We start from the raw sequence: 20,259 nt of genomic DNA, 5'->3' as shown, positions 1-20,259 counted from the left end.
AAATATATATAAAATAAAAATATATATATATAAATATATATATATATCAAATAATATAATAATCATATCATAATATAATATTCTAATCAAATCAAAATTAATACAGTATTTTGTTTCATATTTCAACTATGAATAGCCCGGGTAATGCAGGGTAATCCAGCTATGTATTATATAATGTACTATATATGTTGTGAGAAGGAGCATGGGGATGAAGGATACAACAGGGCAGTATACCTTTTGGTTAGGATACCCTTATCTGGCTGCCAAAATAAAATATCTGCTGAGGCTCCAGGAAGTTGTAATTTCTGTAGGGTTCTGGTAGGTCCCTTAAGTAATCCTAACAGAAGTCCCTTAAGTGCACCCATCTCTTTAGTCATATGAGATGCAGTTGGAAAAGGAATGGCGGCAAGGAGGAAGAGGAGAAGGCCAATTTAGTGTTATAAGGTCAGGAAGTGAGGAGAAAGTTGCAGGGAGGCCTAGGCAGCCTACCTTTGTGTAGTAAGGCTCAGAGAAGAAGAAACGTGATGTTGCTTTTTGTTGTTCACTTTTTCCCTTAGGGGCGGCACGGTGGCGCAGTGGGTAGCGCTGCTGCCTCACAGTTGGGAGATCTGGGGACCTGGGTTCGATTCCCGGGTCCTCCCTGCGTGGAGTTTGCTTGTTCTCCCCGTGTCTGCGTGGGTTTCCTCCGGGCGCTCCGGTTTCCTCCCACAGTCCAAAGACATGCAGGTTAGGTGGATTGGCGTTTCTAAATTGGCCCTAGTGAGTGCTTGGTGTGTGGGTGTGTTTGTGTGTGTCCTGCGGTGGGTTGGCACCCTGCCCGGGATTGTTTCCTGCCTTGTGCCCTGTGTTGGCTGGGATTGGCTCCAGCAGACCCCCGTGACCCTGTGTTCGGATTCAGCGGGTTGGAAAATGGATGGATGGACTTTTTCCCTTACGCTTCTTTCTGTATTTACCCTCCCTGGAGATCTTAATACATGAGCTAAATAATATGTTCCTGTCATTTATGGACCTTATGGGTGCTTGGTTTTACCTTTTTTGTCTGTTTTTTCTATAGAAACTCTGTCACTAGTCTGCAGGAGATACACAAATAAGAACACTATTATACTACATACACATGACAATAATATTGAATTACACCTGATTTTCAACCAGAAAAATTATGAATCTCAGAAAAATAACCATATATACATTTATTCTATAGCAAGTAAACACTCACTTCTAAAAAACGTGAAATATCCCTTTTATCATTGACTCCCATAGCCACTACATTTTCAAACATCCAAAAGAATGGTCTGTCCTCTCCTTCTTTTGGTTTAGCAGCACTTAGTAACCGGTAAAATTCAAAGAAAAGACGACCTGTTCCTTCTGGGAGAAAAAAAGAGATGAAAGTAAATTAGTGCATAACAGTAATTTCAAATCAGTTAAGCAATGAACATTATATTGGTGTTACATATTATATATGGTTAATTGGATTACTGGTGACATGGTGGCGCAGTGATAGCACTGCTGCCTCGCAGTAAAGAGACCTGGGTTCGCTTCCGTGTCTGCATGGGTTTCTTCCCACAGTCCAAAGACACGCAGGTTAGATGCATTGGCGATCCTAAATTGTCCCGGGTGTGTGTGTGTGTGTCCTGTGGTGGGCTGGCGCCCTGCCCGGGATTTCTTCCTGCCTTGCGCCCTGTGCTGGCTGAGATTGGCTCCAGCAGACCCCCGTGACCCTGTGTTAGGATATAGCGAGTTGGATGATGACTGACTGGATTACTGGTAATTAAGAACTTGTCAACACTGTAATTCATTTCTTGATGTGGTTCAAAGGTAACTAATAAGGCATTGAAATAAGTTTGTAACTGAAAATGTAAGGATAACAATGAAAAAACTGATTTAACAAGAATAAGGAATGCAATTTTTGCTGTGTAAGTAGTGACCACTGATGTAACATAAAAGCCACTTTTCAATTTAGGCTTTGTACTAATAACACCTAAGTAATTTGTAATACCCATTAATAAAAGTTAACAATCACAACACCTTAAATAAATCACTAATATATTATCAATGCTATTGTTTTACTAAAAATAACACCTTTAAGATAAGGCAAGGCTGGGTGAAAACACAAAAGAAACATCTTAATGAAATAGTGAGATCAGCAGTAAAAGAAGAACAGTGTTGGGAACTGTAAGTAGTACACACTTCCCTCTGGAAACTATCTTGAAGACAGCTCTTTAAAGACTATGCAGGGCTAATAAAATAAAACAACAGGGAAGGTCACTATACACTGTATTAATTTAATGTCACTGCAACCAAAGCAGGACTCCACTTATTGTGAGCTCAGAAGTGGCCATAGTAAAGGGTTTAAAGCTGGATAAATCCAGAGCCTTATGTGAGACTGAAGAAAAAACACAGAAAAAAAAGCTTATAGGCAAAAGGAAGTGAGATTAGGCCTGAATGATAAAGAGAAAGTTAGAAGCGAGAAAGAAATGTGCTTTGGTGTGGCAGTTAGAAGGTAGTCACATCTAGTAAGGCCTCTACTAAGGTTTTATTCCCATTACCTTTATTCTTTTTAATTTACTGTATGTGCCATTCCCTGTTTGTTTCAATATTTTAGAATAAACAGCCGTTTATAAAGCTTGTGTCTGGCCTGATGCAAGTAGTGATCTATTTCTTCGGAATACATCACTTTTGTTACTCGATGAATGTTTCACATCTTGAAAATGGTGCCAGTTCTATTTTAAGGAAATGTTGAGTAGAAGTTTGACAAACTATTCTCTACATGACAAATCTTAATCAAAAACCTACAAGACATTTTATTTTGACACATATGTCAAAATCAATAGTAAGCATATCAGTCTGACTCTTTGTACAAGATGTGTTGAAATGTACTGTTTACTAAGGTTAATGATAACTTACGAACATTTTATTTTTCATTCATTTTAGATTATTCGGCTTTTTATGCTAAGACCTCACTACTTAATAGATTCAGAAAAAGCATAAAATCTAATGATCATTCTTTCATTTTACGGAAACAAGGTTTAATGAAATGTCATAAAATGCCTATTGAGCAAGTAACAATAAAAACAACACTAGATTTATTGTTTTTTTATTACAACGTAAATAAATGATGCATTAATGTTTTTACCCTTTTGTATAATGTAATTTATGTGTGAACAATGTAAAAAAGAACAGTGAAGCTGTATAAGATGTATCGGTTACTTGGGAGGACCCAAATTAATCTCTCTAATCAGGGATCCCAACTAATGTAAGCTAACACCTTTTCACAAGGGCTGACAGAAAGTACTTTGCAACCAACAATGTAGTTGTAATGTGAAATGGCCTCTAGTTCTCTAGTTTACTCAATACACAGACTATCTAAATATTTTGTCACTTGACTATGCAACTCAGACTTCTGCAGGAAACTTGTTGTTAAACAGATATGAAGTAGGATTTATTAGCACTGTTTTTTAAAGCAATACAAAACCTTTAAAGTAAAAGGTTTACTGAAAAAACGTTGTCCTTATTTTATCTAGTACAATCCTATGTAAACTTTTATGGTAGCATGGTAAGAAGAATGATGTAAAAATAGATTTTTAAAGTTAGAGATTTGCAGTAGGTATAGAAAAATTACTTTCTCTTTCTATATTCAATGAGATATGCATTCTGCCTGGTTTTGCTTGATAAACTTCTTTAGAGAGGGTTACAAAATATAATGGATATATGGGATTTTCACAGCACTTTTACTTCTCATTGATGACTGTTGTGCTAGAAACAAACTGCAAGATGTCTGAATAGAACTCAAGCGATATTCCTGAAACACACATTAAAACTCAGCTGGTCCTGCCACTAGATATTGGGTTTGAGTTTGCCAGAACAAATGCTAACACTAGTGTTCAGGTTGCAAGACCTGTCTGTCTGGCAATAGTTTTCTTGTCTGGCCTCATAGGGAGGGAAAGACTCAAATTAGAAACATAGGACGCAATGCAGTCTGTACGAAATGGTATACTTTTTACATTGTTTGGACTTTATTTGGTTTTCAATTTTACAAATGCATGTTAAGTTGCACAACATTTTGGACAGGCTCTGCAGTGATAAACTTAATATTTCTGAATCGGTTATCTAATGAGATAAAACAGGAGCATAATGGCAATGTTGTGATTGTGGTGTAAAAGTGACCATGTAATTTGATTATGAGGTTAAAGTGGTACTAAAATAGCTTCAAAACAACTATGAAGAGGCAAAGTAGACCTGAAGTACCTCATTTATATACATTAGAACATTGGTTGGGTAGGTTTTAGCTTTCTTTTTAAAGCATTATGCAAACTTCTTACTGAAGAAATGAATCAGTTCTTACCATACAGACCCTTTCTAGCTGGATTTACAATAGAGAGGTCATTGCATGGACTACCTCCAATCACCAAGTCAAATGGGCCCCATTCCTCAACCTATAATGCAGTAAATATAGAAGAAAGACAAAATATTTTCAGAAATTTTTAATTTTAGAAAGAATAAACATATACTCAAGAAAATGCTTTGTTAGTTTGCCCCTTTGTGACAAAAGAAAACCCTTATAATAAAACATTCAGCTTTAATATGAAATGAGATTATGAGAACAAAAAAATAACACATTACAGTATGCAGTAAAATAAAGAATTATTTTTCAACACAAGAATTCTACATTCAGACAATATCCTGTTGTGGTATTATGCAATTCCAGACATACTGCCTGTGAGAAAGACTTTTACTCTCATGATCTTGCACATAAAAGAATAAGAATGAAAAAGACAGATCGTTGCAGTAAAACACAAACATGTTCACGTATTAAATAGTTATGCTGTATAACTGATTTAACTGGATATCCAGTATAATTTGCTTTAACACCAGTTTACTAAACTGTCCGTTGGTGACAACAATCAAGTCTAACAAACTGGAAATTTTAATTTTTAAATGAGTGCTATGACCTGAAATTACAAGCTACAGGAAATCTTTGAAGATTTCTCTATTGAAAAGCATAACTGATGTTTTTAAAAATTACAGGCCTTATCCGGTAGCTTTTCACAATTAGTCAATCAGTCATTTTACCTCTAACTGATCTTGTTTACTTAGGTGATTGTTTTCTCCTTCTCTTATTCTGCATTTGGAAAAGCTCAGTAGTAGATTTTCTTGTCTATTTTGTACTAATTTTTAACCTAATACATCTACAGAGCACAGTGTTTATAACAGCCATTTGAATTTTCCATATAATCTACATTAAAGTAAAACGAATGTAGACTTTTTGACAAAGAAATGTTGTACCAGCTGAAGTGGTCCATGTTGCTTGAAAAACAAGAAACAAGGCATATTATGTGAGGAAGAAGTAGTTTGAAAACCATGGTTAGTTATTATTTCAGAACAGGCTACAATTTGGAGTTATTAGTATCAAGTAAAATTTCCATGTTTGAACATACAAGTGGCTACATGCCACAGCATGGAGTCTTAAAGGTGCTAAATGTTATCTTATGGTACATCCAACAAACATCAAACAACTTATCCTCAAGGAAGACAGTGATCCAACATGGCTTTGAAGCGTTCTATATTTGGCATCCAAGAATATGACGAATAGAGAAGATAAATTTTGGAAGACAAGAGCACAGCAAATCTTTTTTTCTGGTAGCATGTTTTTTAAGAATGTTGTCAGGATCACATTTTTACTGTATATATGCTGTGATCAGGTGCAGATTAATTTACCCCAAGGAAGTCACCCATCAGTGAAGAACACAGAAATCTAGTATATGGCATTTCAGATTACTTAATTCTGAGTTCATTACAGATCCAGCCCAGCCATAAACGGAGATAGGAGAGTAGAGGATGAATGTTATGAATGTTCTTTCACCACAGATTGAAACATTACTCAGCCATCTGTGAGAGGCATCATATATCTTGTGATAGATGGCTGTGGACCTTGCCCCACAAGGAGACCTCAGGATGCAAGATGGCAGCCCTCCGGGATTACATGGGAACCACAGGGCTGGGAAGCTCAAACCTGTGGAGACCCACAACCACCTCAAGGGGGTGCCTGAATGGTTCCACAGCCATGGACTGCAGCACTTCCGCCACACAAGGAAGTGCTGCCAGAACAGGAACCAGGTACACCTGGAGTGCTTCCAGGTGCCCATTCAGCACTTCCACTACACCAGGAAGTGCAGCATGAAGATGATCAGGGAGCACCTGGAGCACATCTGGGTGGGTGCATTATAAAAGGGGCCGCCTCACTCCATTCAGGGAGCCAGAGTTGGGTGGAAGAGCATGGAGCTTGCAACTGGAGGAGTGGATGCGGCAGAAAGTGTAAGTAAAACTAAAAGTAAAGGACTGATCTGTTGTGGCCGTTTTGGTGCACTGTGTTGTGCAAGGAAAAGAACTGTAAAATAAATGTGTGTGCTTTAGGACATTGTGTGTCCTGGTGTCTGTCTGTGGCCGGGCTGAAATCTCACACTCACTAAACAGTGGAATGTACTGACATAGGCATTGCAACCACTTTCAGATAATCTCACAGTTCTCTTGTGATATTCCTCCTCTAATCTCCCAGATCTACCCTGATAGATGAAAGATTACTACAGTTATCTAAAATAATTCCTACCAGTATATACATATACTGTATAATAAAGGCTGTCCAGATACAGTATACACCCACATACTGCTGCACAATGTTTACACTGATGTTGAAAACTGCTCACTTTTAATAAAATGGAAATAGCAGGCAAACTGTAGCAATGTGCACAATGTACACTGTAAGAGAAAGAATGCCATATTTAAGGGGAAAGTGAAATTATTATGGTTAGCTGAAGCATATAATTATTTTGTAAATCATGCATTCCATTCTATTATGAATTTCCAGCAAACCTGACCAAACCTGATTATTCGACCTTTAAAAGGTGTTGAAGTAAAATAAATAATTTAACAGCAAGATGAACTAACATTTGAAGTTGTTTCAAAATAAAATAAGATACCTGAAAATGCATTTACGTTATCTTAAAATTAAGTATGCATATTTAAAAAACACTCATTTCAAATTGGTTTCAAGATATATTGAAATTATGCGTTTATTTTGAGATAGCTCAAATGTGTTTCAAGATATCTCAAATGCAATTCAAGATACAGTACCTTGAAATAGGTTCATGTGCATTTTAAGAGTTTCCAGATAGTTAAAATGCAATTCAAGATGATTTAAAATGACTTTCTATCAAATTGCTAATTCCTGTCTATTCTTAAAATAAACTTAAGATACCTCAAAATGAACAGGAAGTTATTTTGAGATATCTGGAAATGTATGAGATATCTCAAAATGCTCTGAATATTGTCTGGATATATCTGGAAATGTATTCAAACTATTTTAAAATATATTTGAGATATCTCAAAATGTGCAGATATATTAAAATTTAAAGGAACATATTTTGAGACAACCTGAAATATGTTGCAGAAGTTTTAAAAGCTAAATTGTATTTTAAGATTTTTAAAATTAATTTTGAGATATCTCTGAGTGTTAATCGGACTTATCATATAATTTGTCTAAATCTCCATCTATACATCTATTTTGCATAACATTTTTTTCTGTGTAGAGTTGATGGAAGTTGGAGCTTGACTCAACAGCCATGGGAGCATCGCAGGAACTAGCCTAAAATGGGATACCATTTGGCCTTCTATGCTTGCAGTAGAGACGTTCAAGAAATTTAAAATCACACATAATTAATTTTCAAATATTTAAGATAGAAAAGACATACGTTTTTCCTAGTTATGTTCCTCACATCATGCACATACGTAATTCTTCCTTCATGTCTGACAACACCTACTGCAATGGAATCTTCACACACCTCTGAAGCAATGTAATGGTCTACCTTAATGCCAAGATCCTTTAAAACCAAATATCCTACAAAAGGAAAAAATGTATAAGCCTTTTTTATTACATGACTCAAACCTTAGAGGGAAATCACATTAATATACAGAGTCCACTTGACGATTACTACAAAATACAAGTGAAATCTAAGTTCAAAAATTTGTTACAAGATGTGTGTTATACTGTACTGTACTGCATGCTTATTGTACACATTATTTCCATCTACATAAAACAAGTTCATAATTCTTCTCTCTGTGCAATACGCTTTAATTATTAAGGCCCTACTTGAGCTTGTAACCTTGTTAGCAATTTTTTAAGCTACTAGCAATCACAGTGCACATGAATTATGTTGTATCTCTTTTCATCATCTCTTCTTCAAATTCAGTGTTTGATGCTATCTATATACTGTGCTGGCACAAGCAAATGATTCTAAAGAACCTCTTATGTGCTTATACTCTAGTGATTTATACATTTGATCAAAAGATTTAAACACAGGTGAGGCATGCTTTGTAAGTCTGATTATTAACTGACCTGTTGCAATACCATCAAATAGTGACAATACACGGATAGGTTTTCTTTGTTCTGCAGGAACAGCTGGGTAAAGTTTAGGAGCTTCCTGTAAAATACGTAATGACAAAAAAGACCCATACTTACAGATCAAAGTAGTCATACAGAGCCGTTCATATAAACAAGCATATCTTCAGCCCATATATATTAATGTACTTGATTAGTTTATAAATTAATGCTTTTTATTATTTAGAGAAAAAATGATTAATACATTGTAAAATCAAAAATGGTAAATGCACTTACAAACTCCTGTCCATTATCATTGACAAAGAATTCCTGGAGTTTGATGCTCCAGTCATGTCGCTTTTTCAGAGCACCAAATTTTTCAGAAGGTTGGCACATGTAACATCGCCAAGGATCCAACTCTTTGGCATTTTCAGATGCCCCAGGACCTACCAGGGTATCGAGACAACCTACACAGAAGCATCTGAGTTTAAAAAAATAGATAGGAAGTAAGATTTATTAGCACCAGATTTTTATTTAAACAAGACTGTGCATACAGTATATATAGCAGATTAACTCAATCAATTTCTACCATTATTTTAGAAAAATTTATGGTCACACAGTTACACCTCTAAATCCTGATCTTTAAGCAAATAAGAATTTACTTTTTATGTAATTAACCCAAATGATTTGTTGGATGATATTGATTTTATTAGTTGTACACATTTTATGTATCTTTGTAGTGTTGTTTTTGTAAAATTGTAACATTTTAGCAAATACAAAATTAACATAATCCATCACAAAAAACTGCAAAAAATCTGCACTTCTAGGCTCATGAACTCCCCACAATATCAATTACGAGAAGCAGGGATTTTCTCTTACCTACAGCAATTTTCATTTCCACAAAGCAGAACTTCATCCCCGCCACAGCAAACTGTGCAGTATGACTGGTAGCCATCATCATCATACATATATGATATTTCCAAATAAGTGTCCTGGAAAGACAACAACAAATTATTTTGATATACATTATTTGATGTTTAGATATTAGAAATAATAACTGTTTAGGTACAAGCTCCCTATGATTTTGAACTGGATAAGACAAAAGACAGACGAATCCTTGGCATATTTTGAATTAATTTTTGGCATTTTATTGGAGACATTTTCTATTTGTGGCAGATTGGTGTTTTTTTCTTTTGTCATTTCTTCTAATGATATGTATTTAATAATGATGTGAACATTATTGTTAGGTAGGTTTTTTGGACATTTATATTGTACAGCTGCTATGGTACATGAAAATTACCTAAAAAGTAAAAAAAGTTTTAGTCATTTAAGATGTTGCATTGAACTTAAACAGTCTTTCTGAATAATATAATTGGCCATGCTACAAAGATAGACAAGTTTGAAAAAAAAATCCCATCCATCCATCCATTTTCCAACCCGCTGAATCCGAACACAGGGTCACGGGGGTCTGCTGGAGCCAATCCCAGCCAACACAGGGCACAAGGCAGGAACCAATCCTGGGCAGGGTGACAACCCACCGCAGAAAAAAAATCCCTCTTTATCATATCAAAGCATTTCTGACATTTACAAGCTAAAAAAGAAAAGCTCCAATTGGGCAATTATTTTCAGTATTTTAGGCTCTGAGACCTGCATAATTCATAAGAAGACCATAGTGGTAATAAGTTTATGCCAGACTTTTAGAAAACCCAGACTTTTTAGAGGCCATCCACTGAATAGCACAATTCGAAGACAATGACATAAGCAAAATTACTCTGTGTTTGTTTTGGAAAATAATTTATATTTTGGAATATACTTTACAAGGGGGATATAGGGTTAGGAGCACGCGCTGATACAGCGCATTGCCGCACCCACCACATGAGAAACCAACTCAGGATCCCAGATTAGGACCCAAGTGCCGCCATGCAACGGGTGACACCTCAGTACCACACTAGTCCAGATGGAATGGAACCAGTGTGAGTTTTTTTTTTATGGTGGCTGGAGTGCAGGGTGGAGGGCCTACATGCAGATTAATGTCATATCGAGGATGGAGCAATTACAGGTTAAGGGCCTTGCTCAAGGGCCCAATGGAGTAGAGTCACTTTTGGCATTTATGGGATTCGAACCAGCAACCTTTAGATTGCCAGCACAGAACCCTAGCCTCAGAGCCACCACTCTGCCAACAAGGGGGATATAGTCTTTGTGTAATTCATTGACTATACAGCATGTAACAATGAACATAAATATAAAATAAGCATAATACAGTAACACTGAACATTTAGTTTGAAGTTGATGTAAACATGTCTCATTTGTAAAGCACAAATATATTTTTTGCACACCAAAATATATGTATTTTCCATTATGAACTAAAAGCAGTTTAGCTTTCTAGTTTTGTAAATTCATCACTTACCTTGCAGGCTTGGCAAAGACCTCCTTCAAAAAGTGGATGAAATGTTGCTACCTTTGTTTTCCCACATGCAATGCAGAAATCTTGTAAGCAAATACAAAAAAGACAGTCAACATTAATCTTCAGCTGTGCCTTTAAATGACTATCATCTGTGACAAACAATATTTGAAGTTTTTGAATGTAAAGAACAACAACTGTAAGTATTTTAGATTTCAGGTAACTATCTCATGTAAACTTATTTGCTAGTGTCATAGGTTCAGACTAATACAGTATATTTGTAGACCTCATGTAAGTAATAACTTAACAATACTAAAATATAAAATGTATAAAAACAACTCACTTATTAGATTAGATTAGATTAAATTAGATTAGATAAACTCTATTAATCCTAAAGGGAAATTCACATGCATACAGCAGCAGAATTGCATAACTGTATGTAATTAATTGGGATGAATCGCATATAACATTAAAAGATGTAATTATAAAATTAATATATAAATCATGAAATAAATACACACTAAATTACAAATTTAATGTAGGATCAACATAAAGTCAAGTCAAGTCAGGGGGACAACCTGGAGAATCCGACATAAAAGCAGCTCCATGATCAGTTTAACACATGTATAGATTTAATGCTTTTGTGGTTGGTAGAATCATGGTGGGATTTTTTATGTTACAAAAAGTGTGCCACCATAGAAAAACAATTGGAAAACACTGCTCTACCTACACCTTTGCTCCTGGCATGCTAAAAAAGATTTCTGTTACTTGATTACTGCTATCTCACGTAAAAACTGACACTGTGCATTACTTGAATGGTTATGTTGCGTTCTTTGCATAAATTAGCAAAGATACTGCAAACTTGAATCATGAGTAGAAATAATCGTTACACTTTTTGTGAATTATATTGTCATAATTTTGTCATTATATTAGCACTGTATGCTGGCAGGCAGTCTGGCAAGTTAAATGCAGAGGTATTGAAAACTTACTTTGATTTTAGTGCCACTCAAAGATAGATAAATTATTTAGCACTTAAGTAATACTGTATAACATAGATTCAACCTTCTTACAGAAACATGAAATGAAAAAAAAAAAGAGAGGGCGTAATTTTTACCCTCGCAGCTTTTTTCTAGCATTGCGCCAGGACTGCCATAAACTCCCCCCCTTTCCTCCCATTCACCTGCATCTATTTCAGTATGTATAAATCAAGAAATTGTAAACCAGCGTTACATATTGACGTGTGGCATATCATTGTGAACCACGTAATACGAAGTGTTAAACCTTTAGATTAAAATTTTATATCATAAAATTTTTAAAGGTAGTATATAAATAAAGTACTGGATATGTATGTAATTCTTTACGGTACATACTTAACTCTTTTGAAGTAATGTTAAAAAGAACATCAAAATGCCACCCTGGCCAAACCACTGTCTGTAGCATTTGCCTTATTGCTGGCCCTGAATGCGACAACATTTTTTAACATGTTAAACTGGTCATAATAATCTCAAAAATGAATGCATTAATGTCCCCAGTCCTAATATATATACTTGTTTACTTTACTGGAAAAATACAAATAAATTATAATTATAAAATGAAAAAACAGAATTACCTTCTATACTTTGGCTGTTATTCAAGACATCACTGACCATTTGCTCTTTAAAAAAAAAGATAAAAAGAATAATTGCATAAATGTTAAACTTCCCTAACAAGAAAACCTTAAATTTAAGGTAAACCTTAAGCTTTCACTAACTGCTCTCATTAAATCTCTTTTCTGCCCATTCTCAAAATGTAGTGCCTCAGGTTAAAGCAGTGTTTTTCTAATTTTAAGATTTTGTTTAGTTTTTGATTTTATTTTTTATTTACTTTTGTTTTTTAGCAATTAACTTTAAGTTTTTAGCACATTTTATGAGCTTTGTATTACTTACTAAAACATCCACACAGACAAAGCTTTGCAACAGTAAACACACTTTAAAAGTATAATTTTTCAGGGAATTACTTTCATCCATCTATTTTCCAACCTGCTGAATCTATTGGCTGGGATTGGCTCCAGCAGACCCCCGTGACCCTGTGTTTGGATTCAGCGGGTTGGAAACTCGATTGACGGTTGGATGTTGAAGTCATTACTTGAACCATGTTAATAACAGTAATAGCAGAAATAGTGATTTAAGATTTTCTATGTATAAAGTGCATTCCTATAAGAATCAGCTTGCAAAATCTGGTTAGCTCCCTGTGAGCCCAAACTGAGAGGATATAGTTTAGCAACACAAGTAGAAATATGTTTTTGCAATTGAGAGTGCTTAGATAGATAGATAAAATAGCAACTTTCCCATGTTCAAAGCACTCAAAGCACTTCACAGATATTCAAAGGAATACAATAGGAATAAAAGAAAAATAACATTAAAAACACTAGACATAAACTATTATCAAACATTAAACACCAAATAAACGATAAATATTTCAAAGTCAAGGTTGTGAATTCGATTAAGAAACTGTGCACACAAATCAATGCTCTTCTCTAAACTAATATTATGCATGTGTGGTTTTAAAAAATATCCATCCATCCATTATCCAACCCGCTGAATCCGAACACAGGGGTCTGCTGGAGCCAATCCCAGCCAACACAGGGCAGGAACCAATCCCGGGCAGGGTGCCAACCCACCGCAGGACACACACAAACACACCCCAAGCACACACTATGGCCAATTTAGAATCACCAATCCACCATGTCGGAGCACCTAGAGGAAACCCACACAGACAGGGGGAGAACATGCAAACTCCACGCAGGCAGGACCCGGGAAGCGAACCCAGGTCCCCAGGTCTCCCAACTGCGAGGCAGCAGCGCTACCCACTGCGCCACCCGTTTTAAAAAATATACCTGCTGCAACTGCACACTCACATGTGCATTATGAACAAAGACTAGTCTCTGGTCAAAATCAAAAACAAAATTAAAATTACTAGAAACTAGTTTTGCCTCCATTTTTATTTTCTTGTTTTAATTTAGTTCTAGTGTTTAGAATTTTTTTTGTTTTTATTTTAGTTTTAAGTAACAAAATTATATCTTTTGTTAATGGGAATAAAACTACTTTAAAGAAGGAATGTTTTTTGTGTTTTGCCCATTCTAAATTAATAATGCAAACCACCAGTAAGCTATTTTGAATGTACTTTTAAATACATCTTCTGTGGAACTGAGTTTTGCTATTATTAGTGAATGAATTACAGAATGTTTCCTTCATGATGAAGAGATGAATGATTTTACTCTTTCATTGAACTGCTACACACATGACAAATTGTATTTCCTATTCAGGGATAATAAACTTCACACTGACTTTGTATTTCACCTTGTAGTAAGCAAGAAAACAATTAGCATAGTATTTGAAGAGTAAGCTTGTAACTATAATGAGCATAACTGAACTTACTGGATATGTCACTAAAGGGACTGTCTATATTGAAGTCTTGAAGGGAAAGGGCAGTTGATGTTGTTAGTTAAGACTCTTGGTTGTGAAACCTTAACAAGTGCAATCAATTTCTTAATTTGAACTCACTTCTTACTGTTAATGCAGTGTGTTTTATAGGATTGACTTGCTTTTGCTACTGTTATACCCATCAGGATTTTTTTTAATTAGTAAAATATTTTGAAAAACTGAAATCAATTAGTTCTCATCATTTTTCTCAGTTTCCAAATACTGAAATTAAACAGATAATTTATGGTAAACATTCACAGGTGTAAATGGAACAAATTTAGCAACTCTGCTCTTTACTACCATGTTGACTGTAGTTTACTTTTATGGTAAGAAAAAAAACACAAATAAAAGTGTAGATCTTATGAATGTGTAACAAGTTTAAAAAATGTGTAGAGATCAAATAAATACTAGTACAATAAAAGCTAGTACCGCAAAAATAATCACTGTAAAACATTTAAAGAAGTGAGACCCACACTATTAGTAATTTCTAAGACTGTAGAGAAACTAGTCAAGCAACCCATCTCTAATGAACTGAAATAGATTGAAACACTGATTAGAATAGAAAACATGCTATCAACTACTGTAGTTCTGCATAAAATGAATTTGAGGCCCCCTTTCTTTCATTTTTGTTCTTTATTTTGCCTTATACAATTTCTTGTATTAAGAATTTGTTAGCTTTCGCATACCCCTGGGGGTCAGAGCACAGGGTCAGTCAATGTACAGCGCCCCTGGAGTAATTGCAGGTTAAGGGTCTTGCTCAAGGGCTCAGCAGAGTAGGATCTCTTATGGCAGTAAAGGGGATTTGAACTGGCAACCTTCCAGATACCAGTGCAGACCCTTAGTCTCAGAGCCACCTCATCCTTGACACAGACAGTAATATTAAACAATGTTGTTTCATTTTTTTTTTTAATTCCATTTTCATTTTGTTTTTGATATCTTTAAAACTTTCTCTTAAATGAAAACCCTTCAGCTGGGGTTTATATTAAGTAAAAATAAAATGAATTCTCCAACAATCTTTGATTTCAGTAACCCTGCCTCCTGGAACAAAGAAGGGCTTTATTAAGTTAATTGTAAGCTTACTCAATACATCTTGGGGATTAATTTAAATGAATCCTTAGTGATGTAACCTGGGAGGTTTCAGGACTGTCAACATCAGATACCTTCAACCAGGCGACAAAGCTGGAGGTGATTAATCCCCGGCTTGTTTTCCAGCAGCAGTCAACCATGGGGCCTTTCTTTATGCAGAGCCATCTAATGGATCTTTCTGCAGTAGTGGTAAATATGCTAATTGCCTTCTTCTTTGCAAGCCCTACCACACCCAACTGGGATATAACTATATAGAGCAACTGGCCTGCAAAGCCCTGACAGCCCACTTCTATTGTCTCACAGCGAGTGTTCCAGCCCTAATCAACATATTGGGTCTACCAGCTCCAGGTACTTGGAGAGCTTTCTCTCATATGCCTCCTCCATGTGCTCTTCAAGTGATACAGTGAATTCTAACATGATCATCTTCTTGGCTTAGTTTGAAAAGATGACCATATTTCCATATCTAGATGGACACCTTAGTTGCTTGTTCAAAACAACTCTTAACTGCCAATATGCAGCTGAGGTAGGGAGCTGCTGATTTTGGCCATGGGGTTAGATTTCTCCAACCCTGACAAAGTAGATAATATTTTTTGAGTGGTGGTGCTTGTTGTTGGTATTGGCTGAGGCCCTTGCCACACTAAAATGCAAACATTTGTCTGCGTTTTCACCTTTTGTCCACACTACCCCGTCGTTTTCGAATCCTGAACACAAAGTCTTAAAAACGCTTTCTAGAGCTGTATACTTTTGAAAATGTAGCGTCAGCATTTCAGTGCTGATGGGTGTAAATGTGGTTTTCCAAAAATTATATTCTAATCATGCTCCAATTGGTTTGTGCTTATTTCCTGGCCATTCCCTGATTGGATCCTGATCATTACAACAGCTCATTTCCTGACTGGTCACCCTTCATGGAAGAAAAACATTCTGCAATGATGACTTGGGATACCATAAAGTTTGCATAAGATGGGTACCCAAACAGCTTACTGATCTGCACAAGTCAACATCCATTGGTGAAATTTCAGTGTGTTCAAAGTAATAAGCCATCGCAAATGTATTGTATTGTGTTAACTTGTGTCTGTTGCGGCTAATGGGTAATTTTCAAATTGCCTTTACTTTTTGACTTACTCTCATATTTCACATAACTAAACACATATATCTATGCAGATTATAAAAAAATAACATTTGAAAGAAATACTTTCTTAGGAATGTTTTAGTTTAAACCATTGATATCAGAAGTTCTTATATACTTAAGCTTAGAAAATTTTCATTTGATGATGTAAAAGAAAATACAGAAAAGAGTTCATGTTGAAGTTGACATTACACTCGTATTAGTGCTGGGCGGTATGACCAAAATTCTATATCACGGTATTTTTCAAAATTATACCGGTTTCATGGTATTCAACTGTATTTTTTTCCCAGGCATGAGTGGATGTTAACCACATTTTCCACTGCAATTACTGCAGTAGACTGGCTAAGAATAACCTATTCCACTGTGATGAGAACTGTACATTGTACAAATAAAACATTTTAATGTGCACGCCAGTATTAATACAGGTTTGCATGGCCCCATAAAGTGATAGTTTTCAAGGGGGTGGAACTAAAGAAAAGAAGGAATCACATTGCATGGCAGTTGCAGTCAAAATATAGAACCTTTTTATTGAACACATTTTGCAAACAACTTAAACTATAATTTTGACAGCATATTTTCAACCATCCAAAGAGGCATTTTGACTTAGTAAAATATCCAGAGGTGCTTGTCAAAAGTTGTATTGCACTGAACATGTCTTAGAAAAGGAATAAATAGTAAATATTTTTTGTAAACCATTACACAGTATTCACCAAATAAAAATAAAATAAAATAAAACAAGTGCAACTTGGTGATGACATCTTTACCAACTGAACCATCATATAGCAAAATGCATTAATATGGACCTTGCTTCAAGCAAAGCTATATACATAAAAAATAAAACTGCAACTTGCATTTATAATGCTATTTGTGTTATAGCAGGTCCGCAGCTTCAAATATAATATATGGCCAGTTTTTAAATCCAGTTAGCCGTGTCCGTCTCCGTGGGTGCGAATGCATGACTGCGGGGAGTTGATGACGTAATTGGTAAATGGTGTGACTCAAACCACCTACACCTGAACACCAGCAAAACCAAGGAGCTGGTGGTGGATTTTAGGAGGCCCAGACCCCTCATGGACCCCGTGATCATCAGTGGTGACTGTGTGCAGATGGTGCAGACCTATAAATACCTGGGAGTGCAGCTGGATGATAAATTAGACTGGACTGCCAATAGTGATGCTCTGTGTAAGAAAGGACAGAGCCGGTTATACTTCCTTAGAAGGCTGGCGTCCTTCAACATCTGCAATAAGATGCTGCAGATGTTCTATCAGACGGTTGTGGCGAGCGCCCTCTTCTACGCAGTGATGTGCTGGGGAGGCAGCATTAAGAAGAAAGACGCCTCACGCCTGGACAAACTGGTGAGGAAGGCAGGCTCTATTGTTGGCATGGAGCTGGACAGTTTGACATCTGTGGCAGAGCGACGGGCGCTCAGCAGGCTCCTATCAATTATGGAGAATCCACTGCATCCACTAAACAGTGTCATCTCCATACAGAGGAGCAGCTTCAGCGACAGACTGCTGTCACTGTCCTGCTCCACTGACAGACTGAGAAGATCGTTCCTCCCACAAACTATGCGACTCTTCAATTCCACCCGGGGGGGGGGGGGGGTAAATGTTAACATTATACAAAGGTATTGTCTGTTTTTTACCTGCATTATTATCAATCTTTAATTTAATATTGGTTTTTGTATCAGTATGCTGCTGGAGTATGTGAATTTCCCCTTTGGGATTAATAAAGTATCTATCTATCTATCTATCTATCTATCTATCTATCTATCTATCTATCTATCTATCTATCTATCTATCTATCTATCTATCTATCTATCTATCTATCTATCCATCCATCCATCCATCCATCCATCCATCCATCCATCCATCCATCCATCCATCTATCTATCTAATTGGGGCGAGTTGCACCTGCGGCTTCCTGCGGTGTGTGATTAAGGCTCTGCGCCCACGGAGACGTATATTTATGGGCTGGCAGGATAGGGGGAAGGAAAAAAGAAAAGTTAGAACAGAAGGAGGTTAAAGAAGGGAAAAGGCAGTCATGGGAGACAATCCAGACACCAGGAAGGAGAAGGCAGCATGAGCTGGGGCTCCATGAGGAAGCGCAGGTTGAGGCACTCTAGGGGCTGGTTCGCCCCACTGACTAAGCGTGTAGAGTGGGGCGAGCGAGATGTAAGACCTCCCAATGGATCAAATGAGTGAGCGCGAAGGAAGACAGGAGGTGTGCCGACCTCGGACAGTCTGGCTGCGCAGTGTGGCGACAGCCAAGACGGGGGTCAGCAGAAAGGAGTTTGTGCTGCAGAGGATCCACTGGCAACACCAGTGAAGGGTGAGCAGGGGAGACAGAAGGTGGTGGGCTGAGATCAGTTGAGGAGAGAGACTGCATTTTAACCTCTATTTTAACGGATTTATTTATTATGGATTTTATCCCCACGTTTCACTGGTTTTATGGATTTGCTATTTGGGTACTGTTTTTTTTTTTAAAACTGCACAATGGACACTTTTGGTTTTACTTTTGACTGTTTTTATTAAAAGCACTTGAGCACTTTCCACCATCCCCTGGCTTCAATGAGATTTGTCAGCTCATCTCAGTCATAACTATCGACAGTGTTGGTTCAACAGACTCCCACGTGGGAAGAGGGAGTCTGTAGGGGACTGGCATCATCACACTATTACATAGTACCCAGGTACATTACGCAGTATTGAAAAAAAAAAAAAAAAAAAAAAGTGCTACTTGGCTTGCAGTATTATCCAGTACTATAGAAACAGTATTCAAACAGACAGGACTCCTTTTTTCGGCAAAAGTTCTTCTGTGTCATCATGTTCAACTTTATTGTCTGCTAAAGTTTCAGTTTTGGAATGTTCTGTGTCCATTTTCACCGCGCAATAACTCCACTAACGTGTGTACTCCGTTGCATGCGTGTTTAGAGGTGTAGGAGTGAAAAAGGTCCCCCCTGAAACAGTTTCCCACTGTGCCACGTTCCGAACATTGTTTAGGCTATTTAAACTGGTGTTGCGGTATAAGAAAAATCCATATCATAACAAAAATAAAAAAAAAGTTTTTTGGTATAAACCAGTATACCTCCCAGCACTAACTCATATAATCAAAACATCCAATTTCAGGATCTTGTTTTGCAATTACAAAAACTAGTATTATATGTATATATATTGTATAAAGGTGAAAAAATAGTTTTTGCAGTTTGATCAATAAAACTTCTAATATTTCATTTATGTGAATATTGGGATTATTTATTATATATTATTTATTTTTTATAGACTAATACAATAAAATAATGGGAAAATTACATATAGAATACATTTGAACTGCTTGATAGTACTACTAAATTCACTGTTCTAAACTGTTCTAAATCCATTGAACATATTACGCCTATTCTCTCTCAACTTCACTGGCTCCCTGTTAACTATAGAATAAAACACAAAATACTGCTCTTAACATTTAAAGCTCCCCACAACCTTGCTCCTCCCTACCTCACTGATCTCCTACAGACTTACACTCCTTCTTGCTCACTCAGATCCTCATCTACAGCTTTACTTTCTGTACCAAACATCAAACTCTGTTCTATAGGACCTCGAGCATTCTCTCATAGTGCTCCTCAACTCTGGAATTCTCTTCCCTCTCATATCCGTCACCTACACTCAAAAACACATTTTAAAACTACCCGTAAAACTTATCTTTTCAAACTGGCATACCAATTTTGAATTTAACACTATTACTGCCTGTTATCTTTGTATGTTTGCTACTACCTCTGTACCTTATTGCTATTTGATTTTATCGTTCTCTTTGTTTTTAT

The 20,259-nt window shown here is 36.4% G+C and overlaps 1 protein-coding gene across 1 annotated transcript in view; it reads right to left on the bottom strand.

Moving 5' to 3' along the window:
• The window catches only part of dnmt3bb.1 (DNA (cytosine-5-)-methyltransferase 3 beta, duplicate b.1), a 191,566-nt gene that overhangs the window by 27,753 nt on the left and 143,554 nt on the right, over window positions 1–20,259 (bottom strand). The window contains exons 11-18 of the mRNA XM_051933299.1: window positions 12,382–12,426; window positions 10,779–10,858; window positions 9,251–9,363; window positions 8,669–8,852; window positions 8,390–8,474; window positions 7,746–7,891; window positions 4,343–4,433; window positions 1,217–1,365 (exon numbers count right to left, since the gene is read on the bottom strand). Of these exons, the coding sequence (XP_051789259.1) occupies window positions 1,217–1,365; window positions 4,343–4,433; window positions 7,746–7,891; window positions 8,390–8,474; window positions 8,669–8,852; window positions 9,251–9,363; window positions 10,779–10,858; window positions 12,382–12,426 (893 nt within the window). The remainder of the gene's footprint in view (window positions 1–1,216; window positions 1,366–4,342; window positions 4,434–7,745; window positions 7,892–8,389; window positions 8,475–8,668; window positions 8,853–9,250; window positions 9,364–10,778; window positions 10,859–12,381; window positions 12,427–20,259) is intronic.

The sequence above is a fragment of the Erpetoichthys calabaricus genome, chromosome 10 (assembly GCF_900747795.2).
Source record: "Erpetoichthys calabaricus chromosome 10, fErpCal1.3, whole genome shotgun sequence".
NCBI lineage: Eukaryota > Metazoa > Chordata > Cladistia > Polypteriformes > Polypteridae > Erpetoichthys > Erpetoichthys calabaricus.
Note: the sequence above shows the minus strand (reverse complement) of the source record. Positions and strands in the feature narration are given on the sequence as shown.